The 13,261-nt window shown below is 50.9% G+C and overlaps 1 protein-coding gene across 1 annotated transcript in view; it reads right to left on the bottom strand.

The window, feature by feature from the left end:
- Nucleotides 1-265: 265 nt before the first annotated feature.
- DSCAM (DS cell adhesion molecule) overlaps nt 266-13,261 on the bottom strand; it is a 664,041-nt gene continuing 651,045 nt past the window's right edge. Inside the window, exon 34 of the mRNA XM_064477198.1 lies at nt 266-1,215. Within this exon, the coding sequence (XP_064333268.1) occupies nt 863-1,215 (353 nt within the window). The 3' untranslated portion in view covers nt 266-862. The remainder of the gene's footprint in view (nt 1,216-13,261) is intronic.

A 13,261-nucleotide genomic window follows, 5' to 3' on the forward strand; every position in this document is an offset into this window, starting at 1 on the left:
CCCCTGGTCGAGCCAGAAGGCCAGGCGTCACTGGAGACAAGGGCAGCACGTGGGGGCGGGGTTAGGATACACGCCAGCCCCTCGTTAAGACTGGGACCCAGCGCACCTTCTGGGCCCCTCCCCGCCATCCCGGGCCGCTCGGGGTCTCGGTACCCTCTCTGCTCTGGGTTCAGCCCTGCTGTTTGCAGACACAGCATCCCTGGGAAGGGGACCCAGTGATCAGCAGGAGACGAGAGAAGCAGACATGGAAATAAAGGCCGACCACCTTTTCTTCTTTATTTCGCTTAGACAAAATGCAAAGAGTATCTCATTAAATTAAAAAATAAACCAAAAAGAAAACCAAATTGACCCCCCCACCCCTTCACTGACGCCACTCATCCTAAGTAACAACAGAAGAAGGTCAAACTGAGGACCCCGCTTCTAACGGGAAAGACAGGTGTGCAAACGAGACTAAAGCTGCCCCGCCCCCAAATCAATGTCCCCTGTAAATTCACAAAGCGGGTAAATTTTTTTTCCTGTTTTCTCTCTTGAATCTTGTGTGATAGAACCTCCAGTCAGAAGGTTTAATGAGTCCCCCATGCACTTTGTAGAAAATCAGTAAAAATGCAATAGCCTGTGAAGATCATAAAACTGGACTCTTTCCCAAAAAATCAGATGCCCAGGCGGATGGAGCTCACACTCAGACAGAAAAAAAGCAGGAGAGTCTTTGCACTGTCTGTGGTTTTTCAGTATTTTCTCTTTTTTTTTTAATATATTTTGGCAATTTTCTTTCATTATAAATATTGGAATTCCGTAAAAAAAAGGTAGCTTTGATTGAATTCTTTAAATCGTATGTACAACCGCTGTCCAGCCATGCTGTCTGTTATACCAAGGTGTAGGATTTTGCGTAGGGATTGTTGCCTTTCAAGTGGCCCCGCGAGTCCAGCAGGGATTCCTGGGAGCTGCTCATTTTGGCCGCCTGTCCCAGCTCCGCCCCTTCCCGCTGAGGTAATGTGGCCACGGCCCCCTGCTGCCACTGCTGTCCCTCCCGGGCGGAGGACGTGGAGGCGGCGGTTTCCATGGGGATGGGCTCGAGGACCGTGGGGCGCTTCAGGGTCCGACTTTTCTGAGGCTCCAAGCACGCCTGCCCTAAACTCAGGTCCCTGCTGGTGCCTGGACCACTTCGGTTCAACAAGAAGTCCATTCGAAGGTAGGGAGGCAAATGTATGAGGTCGCCTGGAAAGAGACACACAGGGTGAGTTGGCATCTTCACACGGTAAATGGGCCCCGGGGGCCCCTGGGCACACGTGGTGGGCCGCTCAGGGTTTAGAGGTGGGACTGTCACAGCACCTGCGTGCAAGTCCCGAGGCCCCTGTCAGAGCTCCTGCCCGCCATCGTCCTCATGGCTCTCCCACTGGACACAGGAAGAGCTGGCTTTTCTATGGCACATTCAGTTAAGCTCTTAAACGTCAGAGTTTAACCAGAGCAAGAGAGGTCACAAGAGCCTTTGAAACCCCACCAGGGGAAGAAAAACATACATCAAAGGCAACAGCGCACACTGGCTATAAACTGCTAGACCAAACCCTGCGTGTGGCGGCAGGTGCTCGGCAGAGCGCGGGGCTCAGGGAGGGGGGCACGGATGCCGAGGAACAGAGGGTGGAGGGCCGGCTCGAGCCTCAGCACTTCCACGGGCCATGCAGCCTGGACCGCCACTTAGTCACGGTTTCCACGACTGCTTTTGGTGGAATCGGAGAGCACGTGGCCTCCTTCCTGGGCTTTCCCTGCCTGCTAAATGGCTCGTACCTCTTCTGTTTCAGTTAGTGCCGTGTACAGAGAGACAAGAACAGCTTAGACCTAAGTATTAGGGTTTCTGCTTCCTTCTCAGGACCACTCACTTCGGCATCCATGGTCCCAGGCAAAGGCACCCTCTTCAGGAGAACTCACTGTGGGGTGAGAGGCTGGCGAGCAGACTCCAGCTGTGGCCCCGGACGCCGAGGCTATCTGTCCTCGGGGCTGCTCCCTGCACTACCTGACATGACAGGGTCTCCTGATGCCCGTCCCCCATCCGGTGCAGGATTTCTCCATGAGGGATTTGCTCAGGGCATCTCCATCATCCCAGCCGCAGGCTGCAGCCTCCTCAGCAGGGTCTTGCCGCTGAGGGTCCCCCTGCCCACTCCTTCCCTCCCTTTCTCCTCTCGCAGGTGTCACACTTGTGTCATGGTCTGTGGGCCCTCCTTGCCTGCTCCTGCTGTAACTAAGCTGAACCCTGTGGGGCCTTCCTGGGACAGACTGCCCCCCTCCCCACTGTGTCCTCTGCCTGCCTCTTGTTTATAGAAAAACTTCAGCCTTCTAGGCCTTCCCTGAGTTCCAAAGGACAGATTTAATCAGAAAAATAAGAAAATGCAGAAAGGAAGGAAAATAGGCAAGCAAGACAAAATAAGAATAGTTTAGTCATTAAACAAAAGTGAAGGGCCTTTAGCTTCTCCTCAAGGATATAGATAATATTCTGGGCCATATCCTTTGAGCTGTTTTCCAGATACTAAAACCCACACCAGGTGGAAGTTAACTGTATGCTGCCCACCAGCATGTAGACTCCAGACCAGGTGGAAACAGAATGTTGATGCTGCTGACTCCCAAGTACCTCACCAGCAGCCGATCAGAAGACTGTCCACCAGCTGATCACAGACCCCAGACCCTCTCCTCAGCACAGAGCCCCTTCCTCTTTTCCCTACAGAATCTCCCAGCAAAAGCTGGAGAAGGGGGAGCTGGTTCTTTGGGACATGAGTCCACCTTCTTCCCAGGACTGTCAGCTTCCTCAGTAAAGCTGTCTTTCCTTTAACCTAATACTTGTCTCTCAGTGTGGGATTCTTGAACAAAAAGCAGCAGAACCTGAGTTCAGTAACACTGCTACCTCTTTCTTTATTCTGCACAAGAATCTGCCCCCACCCCCAATCCCCTGCAGAGCTGATCTGTCTTGGCATCTGCTTCTTGGAAAATCAACTGGCACAGCTGCCATCACCATCAACTACTGAAACTGTTCTTTTGAAGTTCAACTATGACTTCTTTTTTAATGATTACATCACCTTTACTTACACTCATAACACTTTCTATGCTATATTCACTAATTTATATCTATAATTAGGGCTTGTTAATAAAGTATCATGCCATCAGAAAGCACAGGGCACAATGTTTGCAAAGGTAAAATAGCGTAATTCTGTCCTGATTCAACTATGACCTCTAATTGTCACATTCAGTGGTTTCTTCTTGGTCCTCACCGACTTGTAGCCCCGACATTTCACGCCGTTGATCTTTTGTTCTTGGGCCTCCAGCTTCCACGGCACTGTGCGCTCCCACATCTCTTCCTACATCTCTGACTGCCACCTGTCACTCTCCTTTCCTGGACCCTGCCCTCCATCCATCCTCTAAGACAGGGTTTTCCCAGTAGCCTGTGCTCAGCCCTCCAGGAGCTGCATCATCCCATTACGAATAGCTCTCATATCCATCTTTTCCATTTTGCTCTCTCTCCTGAGCCCTAGACTTGAATTTCAGATGCTTTGCTAGATATTTCTACATGAATGCCCATCATGAATTTTAAATGCCACAGTCTACCAACCCAGTTAATGAAGGCCTACCCAGACTCCCAAACTCATCCCCAAGTGCCTTTTTCTCCCTATCTTTTAAAAAGCCATCCTCATCTTCCCAGAAATTAATACTTGAATCCTCAGTGCTCTCACTGACACCTCCCTCTCCAGGTTACTTGTACTTGCAAAATATCTCTTGATTCCTTTTCGTTACCATCTTTATGACCCTGGTTCAAGGCTTTAACACATCTCATCAGCCCCCCGTAATGCATGAGTGCAATCAGGGCCCAGCTGCTGGACACAGGTTGCAAACGACATCCCCCAGGTTTGAGGTGGACTGAAGCCTGGATCCGACCCTCGGGCACTTTTGGAATAGACTGTGATCATCCCGCAGCCCAGTGCATCCCACCGGCCTCACTTCGAGATGCATGCAGACAAGGGGTATTTGTGCAGCACGCTGGGGTGAACGCAGGGGGATCTTCCTGGTCATGGTGGGGGCTGAGAGCCTCACCACCTTGGCTCACCTGTCCCTCCCTTGTGGCATAGTTGGTGAGCAGCTGTGGTGAGAAAACAGGTTGGGGGCTTACAGTCCTGGAGTCAAGAGCCGAGGTAGGAGGATGTGCAGGCGGGGGAGCCAGGACGACGGTCTGAGCTGGGAGGACGTCCACGGGAAGTGAGATGGAGGGAAACCGTGAGGGCGGAGGAGGCGCAGGGCACTGGCCGCAGAACTGAGGACAAGCAGGGCCGGGGGAAGGGAGGGAGGGGCAGGGACGACTCCCTGCCAGGTTTCAAGCTTAGGGAACTGGATGGACTGTTCATTCCCTACGAAGCACTGCCAGGAGAAAGATCTTGTTTTGGTGGAAAAAGAGAATGGTTCGGACATGCTGAGTTAGACGTGGGTGGGGACACCCCAGAGGAGCTATCCAGTGGGCACGTCAGGCTTAATAACGTGTCTAAGGCAGAACTCATTCCTTCACTTTCTGACTCTAGAATAACTGGCAATTCCAGGTTCCTTTGCTTCAGAATGTTCCCTGCTTTCCTCACTGTTGCTCACGCCTGCCTCAGCCGGGCCTTTTGTGGGGGACAAGGGCCCTCCTGTGCCGGGCAGGGCTGCCCGTGGCTGGCTGTGCTAACAAAGTAGTGAAGTTCAGACAGTAACTGAAACCCCAGAGCTTCTGAAAATTCAAGCTGACTCATGGAATGGGAATAACCATTTAAACAGAAGGGAGAGACTGCTCAGTGGTACAGGAAAACCAGAAACAAAAGCAAGACAGGCTGAGAAACTACTGAAAAAATGCACACGCACAGTTTGAATGAGCACAAGAATCTTCAAAATGCTTGACTTCTCTTCAGATTTATTCTCCTCCCAGGGTACGAGGAACGATGACTTCATTTTGGGGAAATTTACCAAGCTGACGTCTGCGTCCTTGCATCCCACTGCGATGTCACTGGGGATTTACGATGCAAGAATCCACTTAGCATTTTCCTGTTGGCTTTCTCAGAATGTCTGTAACCCACCAAGCGATAGTGAGTAATTATAGGATTTTATTAACTTTTTTTGCATGTTATTTCACTAAAAGGGCCCCAGCAACGTCTGGGATTTGGCTCACTGAAATCACAGATACTCTGACTCAACGGTGGCTTCATACAGTGAACTGGATCAAAGGAAAACCCAGTAACAAATTCCTTGGCAATAATTTGGCTGTAACACTCTTAGAGAAAGAAATGATGTGACTTGGCATTACTGTGAAATGGGTTTTGGCAATGTGATATAGCTGGACTTCGGCTTAGGAAGGATGGTGGCATTAAGGTTATCATTACAGACTCCAGGGTTGAAGGTCTGCGTATGCTTGCTTTGTGTATTAGCTTTAGTCTTGAGAAGTAAAAGTATTTAATATTTAAAAGCAAAACCTTATGTCCCTAAAGCACTTCATGACGGCATTGAAAATTACGTGTCTTTGTTTATGGGAGTGATGTACATTCTTCAACCTTCCCTCTCGAGGGGTAATTGTTTACAAACAAATATCATGAAAGCATTAACAGAGATGTCATTAAAAATAAACTGAAAAATTCTTTCATAGTGTGAAGAATATTTTTTGTATATGAATCTATTACATCCTAACTTACTGATTTTGAAATTTGTGGATTTTTATAAATCCAATTTCCTAAAAGCGATGATCTGTCTTTAGTCTAAGTCCAATAAACAAATTAATTTGCTCTTTATTTATTTACATAACTAATATTATTTTTTAAATCATTTTGTCCAAATGATTGAGAAAATGTGGAAGGCATTTATCTCCAGGGTTATTTTAAAATATAGGTCAAGAGAGCCCGGAGAGCCATATGCTGCTTCTGAGACTCAGCTGAACCCCGAGCACTTGACCTGTCTGTAATCCACAGATTTAGGAAGGAGTCTAGCCCAGCAACCCCCACTGAACGAACAGGGCTTATTAAGCCCCGAAAAGGCAACAGCATCTTGGCCTCAGCTGCCTTGCAGGATGCTCAGGTGTTAGACTGGATGGAACAAAGGTGTTTGTGGTTCTCCTGCACCACTGGAGCCCACGCGGGCTGCCCGCTGCCTGCAGGGGCTCTCACTTCACACCGAGTGATCGAGGTGGTGCCGGCAGCTGGGAAAGCTCGGTGAGAGCTGGAAATCCTTAATCATGGAGAGAAGCTCGGCACCACGTCTTTACACCCAAGGGCGTCCACGTTTGCTTGTGGCACGTCTGCCCAGCACCCCGAATACTCAGTGTCTCTGAGAGATCCGCTTTTTCACGCAAAGCTTTATTAAGTCGTATGAGGCTCTAATTAGCTCCTTTCAACAGTGTATGTTTTTTGATTAGCGCCCAAAGTAGCCCTTTCAAGTGTGTGAATTCTGCAAGCGAGCTCCCTTAATAATTCACGCACTCAGGCGGGAGAAAGCGCCGGAACAGTCGGTGGGGAGTGCTGTTCAGTAGAGGCATTTTATGGCCATTAAACCCCCATCCTTTGTGCTACTCCCAGTGCCAGTGCGGAGGCTGGATTCTCAAATCGTCTGTCTATCGTGTGTTCTTTGACGTCTACAGACGCCGAGACAGCCGTGCCCGGGTGACGCCGGACAGAGAACTGAAGTGAGACACTGCGGTGACAATCTCTCCCGCCTGAACAGGCAGACACAGGGCGCACGGGCTTTTCTCACCCTCCCTGCCCCGCATCTGCCTGTTTTTCATGGGAGAGGCTGAACAATGCTTCTGACAGTGATGATTAAGAGGAGTCCGGACGACACCGCCGCACTGCATCTGACTGGTGTAAGTCTGGGCTCGGTTTCCTTATTCATAAAGTGGGACTAAGACCGGAGCCCACCGCGGAGGGCGGAGGTGAGGCCTTAGTTATCAGACGCACGTGGAAGTCTCACCGGCGGACGTCTAGGATGTCAGTGGGTCTGCAGTTATGGGAATGAGCTGGGAACTTTTCTTTTGACCTTAATTTCTGTCTTTTATGGGTTGATTAGTGCCCCCCACCAAAATAGGTTCATATCCTGACCCTCAGAATCTGTGAACGTGACCTTATTTGGAGAAAGGGTCTTTGTAGATGTAATTAAGTGAAGGATCTTGAGATGAGATCACCTGAATTGAAGGTGGGCTCTGAGTCCAATGGCAAGTGCCCCTATTCTTTAAAAAGCAGAGGGAGATTTGAGACACAAAGAGGGGAGGAGGCCACGTGGGGTGGAGGCAGAGGTTGGAGGGATGTGGCCACGAGCCAAGGCCCATCAGAGCCAGCAGAAGACGGGAGAGACCAGGAAGGGGTTCTTCCTAGAATTTCTGGAGAGCGTGCCTCCCCAGCCCGCAAGTCGCACCCTTCGCCACAGCCTGCCAGAGCCCAGGCCCCGCTCTGACTCATGCCTGGAAGGGTGACAGGTGATTTAGCTATTATTTCCATGTTATGCCTTATTATTTGACGTAATGGTCCATTTCTCATCCTCCTGTCACTGCCTTCTGGGAACTTTCGGTGCCATTAATATCCCCCAAAATTCAGACTGAAGTCAGCATCGATTTCTCCCTTTGTCCCTAATCGCTTTGCTCACTGGTGCCTGGCCTCCGGCCCTGAACCAGTACGGATACCCCGGCCATCCCACGTCCACGCTCAGAGCTAGCCGCTCTCCGGCAGGGGGCCTTCCAGCCCTGCTCAGCCTGCTTATGTGAAAACTGCTGTATCAAACATGCCTCTTTTTAGCTGAAAACCAGGAGGCTCCTCCTTCCTATCAGGAAAGCAAAATGTCCTGAACTTTCTCAGTCTATTCAGACCCACATGCAAGGCTTGAATGAGTTTTAGCTTCGGAAGAAGACTGGCAAAGTCAACACTGAGACAGAATGAGAATGGGTCAGTTCAGAAAGCCTGTCGTAGATGCACATTCCCTGAGTCTGGCTCAGGCTCTGCCACCTGCCACTGGGGAAAGAAAGTCTTCGGTCTAGAATAGTCTCAGCTGAGAGCAATTTTGCCCCCCAGGGGGCACGTGGCCATGTCTGAAGGCTTCTTTGGATGTCAGGGTTGGTGAGACGGCTGCTACTGTCTTCTAGACAGAGGCCAGGGGTCCACTGGTCAACATCACACAAGGCACAGGCCAGCCCCGCACCACCACTGCCCAAAAGAATCACCCCATCCTGAATATTAATGGCGCTCCTGTTGAGAAAACCTGGTTTAGATGATCCAAGTTCCTAACTCCAAGTGGATCTTTATTTCACTTTAATTTTCCTTGAAAAGTGTCAGGTTCAATTAGAAGAAGGAACAGTACCCCTCTGCCTCTTCTAGACCACAAGGAATTACGGCCCCAGTTCTTTAGGGGAGAAAGTAAGGGACCGGCCCGATGGAGCAGCAGTTAGAAGGTCCGAGCCTGGCCTTACCTGACGAGGTGGGAGCTTAGAGCAACGGGAGGGGCACGGGTGGGAGACGGCTGAGCTTTGCCTCCCTCTGCCTCCAGGAGTTCCGTGACCCCTTCGCGTTTCAGTTCTCATCTCTAGTCAAGGGAAACAGGCATGATGATTTCCAGCGAAAGCCTTTAAGCCTAAAAGAATTTTTGTTAGGCACTGAACTATCTGGTTTGTGAGAACAGGTCAGGCACCTCTGCGTTCGGAATGGGGTTAAGTAAAGAATGAACAAATGCATTTCTGGGAGCCTAAAGTCCCAGGGGGCATGGCAGCAGCCTCCCCCCTGCGGTGCAATTCCTGGTTAGTCAGCAACCGTGCAGACAGGTGCATGAGTTCACAAAACGTCGTGCAGAGTGGAAATGCAGCAGCGTCCCCATGGGCTTCCGTCTCCTCCGGGGACACATCAAAAAGAACTTTCATCAACTTCTAACAAGGTCTGCGATCTCTGCTTGGATGGAGCTGGATACTGATGCAAAAGTGAGAAGCCAAGGATGCTTCCTCGAGTTCTAGCAATTTCCATAAAAACCACAGAGATCAGACTGGCAAAGACACTACAGTATCAAAGAGCCCGTCACAGAGGGGAGCGTGGCGTCCGCCCACGCCGGAGGCTGACAGGATCTAACACTTTCCCAGTTTAATATTAATGTTGCAGCTTGGTAATGAAAACCTGTAAACAGACCTCTCTCGGTAAATGCATCTTCACTCCCAAATGGCCCCCAGGAAAAACTCTAAATAAGTGATGTGAGATGGATATCGAGGTCCGTGTCCCAGGGCTCTGTTACGGCTCTTGGCTCGTCCCAGGGAGACTGCGTGCATTTTTAAGAGCTCGTTGGTGTGATCCTCCCCCTCCCTCGCTGGTGAACTTTGAAAACTACACTGAGGTATGCAGCAGGCCTTTGTGCTTGGTGTGCTCCCCATTCTTCTGAAATTGAGTCTTTCTGAATAAAAAGTGGGATTGGAAAATCTGCTCAGAACGTGGGCAAGTGGAGAACTCGCCGGCGGGGATTTCGGAGCTCCTCGTGGGTAAGGGTCCATGAGGTTCAAAGCCAGCTCCAGCTCCCACGTGAGATGCCCCGGGACCCACACACTGGGTGCCCCCGAGGAGGACCCCTGGGGGGACTTGTACCTGCTCAGCCACGAGGCTGGCAGCCCCATCTCGATCACCCTGCGTGTCACCCCACAGGAGGCCTGAGGGAACTGGAGAGAGGATTCCAGGCAGGGGAAATCAATGTTTAGGAGGCCAGAGAGTCGGAGCTCGGAGAGCAGGGATCAGATGTCGAGGAGGACGAAGCTGGCCTACCAAGAGCCCCCGAGGTCTCTACCCAGAAAGCAGTGGGTAGGCAAGGAAGGAATTTTAAAAAACTTTTTTTAATGAAGGGACTGGGGATTGAACCCAGGACCTTGTGCGTGCCAAGCATGCGCTCTGCCACTGAGCTGCACCCCACAGAAGGGACTTCAACACGAGGGGCTGGACTACATTGCTTGAATCCCGGTTTGCTGCGTCCCCGCCTGGGAGCAGGATGCGCTGGAGCTTGGCGCCAGCCGCACCCACACGGGACCGCGGTGAGAGGCTGCCCTCTGCGCTCTACTTCCTTCCTTCTGTACCTTCTCAGGACCTTCAGGTTGCTCTGGCTTACCGTGACATCCCACCAGGCTGTGGCGGGGGGGGGGGGGAGGAGCCCCTGTCTTCCATAAGCTGGGCTTTGTCTTGTTTCTCGGACCTCCTCGGTTTTCTGTCTTGTGTCTTTGGGACCCTTTGTCTTCTGTCTATGGCACTACATGCTATTCTGGTTAAAATAAGGAGCCTGCTAGAGGGGGTGGCTTAATGCCTCTGATGTCTTAGGGTGATACCTGGAGTGGCATCTTTTACAGAGAAGATATTCGCTAGAGGTGGGTTGAGTAAGTGGGTGTATTACACTCGTGTTTGGACGGGGCATCTGGAGACACAGCGCACTTGCAGGCAGGCGGTGAGCCTCTGCTGGGCATCCGTACACCGCCCTGGAGTGCAGAGCTGCCTTCTGGTCACACAGCAGGACACAGGTGGCCATCCTGCCCTTCGTCACGGCCCAGGCCCCCTCCTCACCTTCCACCACCTTCCGCAGCAATGGGAGCTGAACCTCGATACATCAACCGAGGGAAACAGCAAGCCACCTACAGGCTCAGAAGCCAGAGCCAAGGCGGTCGGAATGAAAGGTGGGGGTGGGAAGGGAGGAACTGGGGGTTTGAGGTTTGCAGACACTAACTACTATGTATAAACTAGATAAACAATGAGTTTATACTGTGTAGCACAGGGAGCTATATTCAATATCTTATAGTAACTTATGGTTAAAAAGCACACGAAAACGAATAAATGTACGTCCCTATATGACTGAAGTACTGTGCTGTACACCAGAAATTGATACAACATTGTAAACTGACTATACTTCAATAAAAATATTTTTAAAAAAGAGAATGAGAGAGCAAATCTCTGTGTAGCTGGGGCTGCAGCAATAAAACAGCGGGAGCACGAAGTCGGCTCGGGGCTTCGGGGCTGTAAGCAGGCGGGGGCGACAGGCAGGTGGGCTGACAGTTCCAAGCCTGGGACCCTTGGAACAAGTCTTGCCATCGCTTTATGTGTCTGAGGGACATCAACAAAGAACAGACTAAAATTACAGACGGGTCCTTAAGAAGACAAAATTGCCAACGCGCATCGGGGAGGCTTGGTTTTCTAGCAGGAAGCCAGCTGGAATGGGCACATTCAAATGTTTAGGTCGACCTAGAGCTGCGTGAATAGCAATATTCAAAGGCGCTTCATGGCCCCAGGTCCTTCTAAGTTTAACTTCTAACTTTAGGTGGGACTGTTAGAAAGTTTCACTTTTGGCAGCTCAGAGGGAACTCCCCTTCTGTGATGGGGATGCCAAGTTCATTACTATCCGCCTTTCTCTCCGCCCCTCCCTTGGCCTGGACCACTGGCCCTCAGGGGCTCCCCTCCCCCCGCCCCCCGCGACTGACTGCCGATCACTCCTGTCTCCACTCCTGTCTCCAAAACACCTCCTGCCAGACTTCATCCCCCTCCTCGGTTTACTTCTCTTCCCAGCACCGACCATGATCTGAAACAATATTACCTGTTTACTGGGTTAGTGTCTGGCACCCCCCAGGAATATAAGCTCCTTCCAAGTGGGGTCTTTGTGAATTTTGCCTACTGTTGACTCCCCGGCTCTGACAGCAGGGCCAGTCCTGGAATGGGCGCCAGGAAGCGCACACTGAGGGCGAGGGGAGCAGGGACGGTGTTGGGGAAGGAGCAGGGCCGTGTCTAGAAGGCGGAGGCCAGGGGAACACAGCAGCGTGCGGTGTGCGCGCATGCGTGTGTGTGCGTGACTGTGTGTGCAGGCATCCAAGATAGTTGCACATGAGACCCTTGCCGTAGCTCTTGGAATCACATTCATGACAGAAATTTCAAAATTGAATTTTAACGATGTGCCAAGAAGAGAAGGAGGATGTAAGCCCCTCATGGGGGTGGGGGCAGCCCCCGACCCAAGGAGAAAAAGAAAGAAGGAATATTCTTGCTTGAAGGGAAGGGGTGTGACACTTGGGTCCTGAGGTGGGAGCCCTGCACCCGTTTACCTGCCAGGAGCGGAGCTCAAGTCCTCAGGTGGTGAGGGAGATGCAGGTAGGGGAGGGGGTCGCTTGGCAGTGAAGCTCTGTGGATCATTCTGATTCATGAGCCAACAGGAGAGCCACGCAGGCTTCGAGGGGAGAAGAGCACGTCACGAGGACAGCTGAGAGCAAGGCCAGCCTTTGTGGGGGTGTGACCTGAGCAGAGGTCCGCTGGGCCTTCGGTGGGGGGGGGGGCTGCCTCTCACTCCTCTCTCTTCTCTTCTGTTAAACACACACACCCAGAAGAGCATGAGGTATGGGACGACTGGATCCTAAAATTAAAATTCCAAACTGCTTTGCATAACTGGTTGCTCAAAGAAGCAGCAAGTTGGCGGCAGGCGGTGGCCACTTCCAGCTGGAACACCTCAGCCACGTTCATGGTGGCGGGGCTGCGGGCTGAGGTGCAGGTGTTTAAGGCTGGGGTCCCACGGTCTAAGTGCAGAGATCTCATGGGCAGGTGCTTCTCCTGTTGCTGGTGGGGCCAGGCTGTATTAGGTTGCATATTTGAAGTTTTAATTGATTTAAGCAGCTCCCTGCAGTGGCAGCTTGACTGCACAGGATAAGCATCATGAATAAAGAAGGAGCAGTAACCCAAGAACGTGAGACACTGGCTCCAGGTGCTCCCCGAAACCAAGAGAGGGACGGGTGTCAGAGCATCAGAGCCACCTTGACCAAGAGGAAAAGAAGCTGCTAAACCTTCCAGCTATTTCTCAGGGGAACAGTTTTGTTTGTTTACTATGTTTTTTGTTTTTAAAGACGGAAAGAGTCTCGACTTAGGGAAGAAAACAAATCACATGACTGGTATTGTATTTAAAATCCACTAGTCCTAGAAAGGCAGCTGATTCAAAATTCAGGTGTTGTTAAAAATCTAAAGCTGGATTCTGACGCCTGCCTTGGTACGAGCTGTCCACATTTCATGGCGAGCTCTTCCCCATCTGTGGAAGAGATTTCCTTTCAACTTCAGAGCAAGAATAGAAAATAAATCCCTTTGTTTCAAGTTAGGCTGGAAGAGGGCATAGACCTAAAGATACTCTTGCATTTTCCTCAAAATTTCTAACCATTGCAGTATGTGAACAGATTGGCCAATCTTGCCATCACAATCATGATACATTCATTTATTCAATAGCGTTTATGAAGCACCAAGTGTGTATCAGACACAGT

This window comes from Camelus dromedarius, chromosome 2 (genome assembly GCF_036321535.1).
Source record: "Camelus dromedarius isolate mCamDro1 chromosome 2, mCamDro1.pat, whole genome shotgun sequence".
Lineage (NCBI taxonomy): Eukaryota > Metazoa > Chordata > Mammalia > Artiodactyla > Camelidae > Camelus > Camelus dromedarius.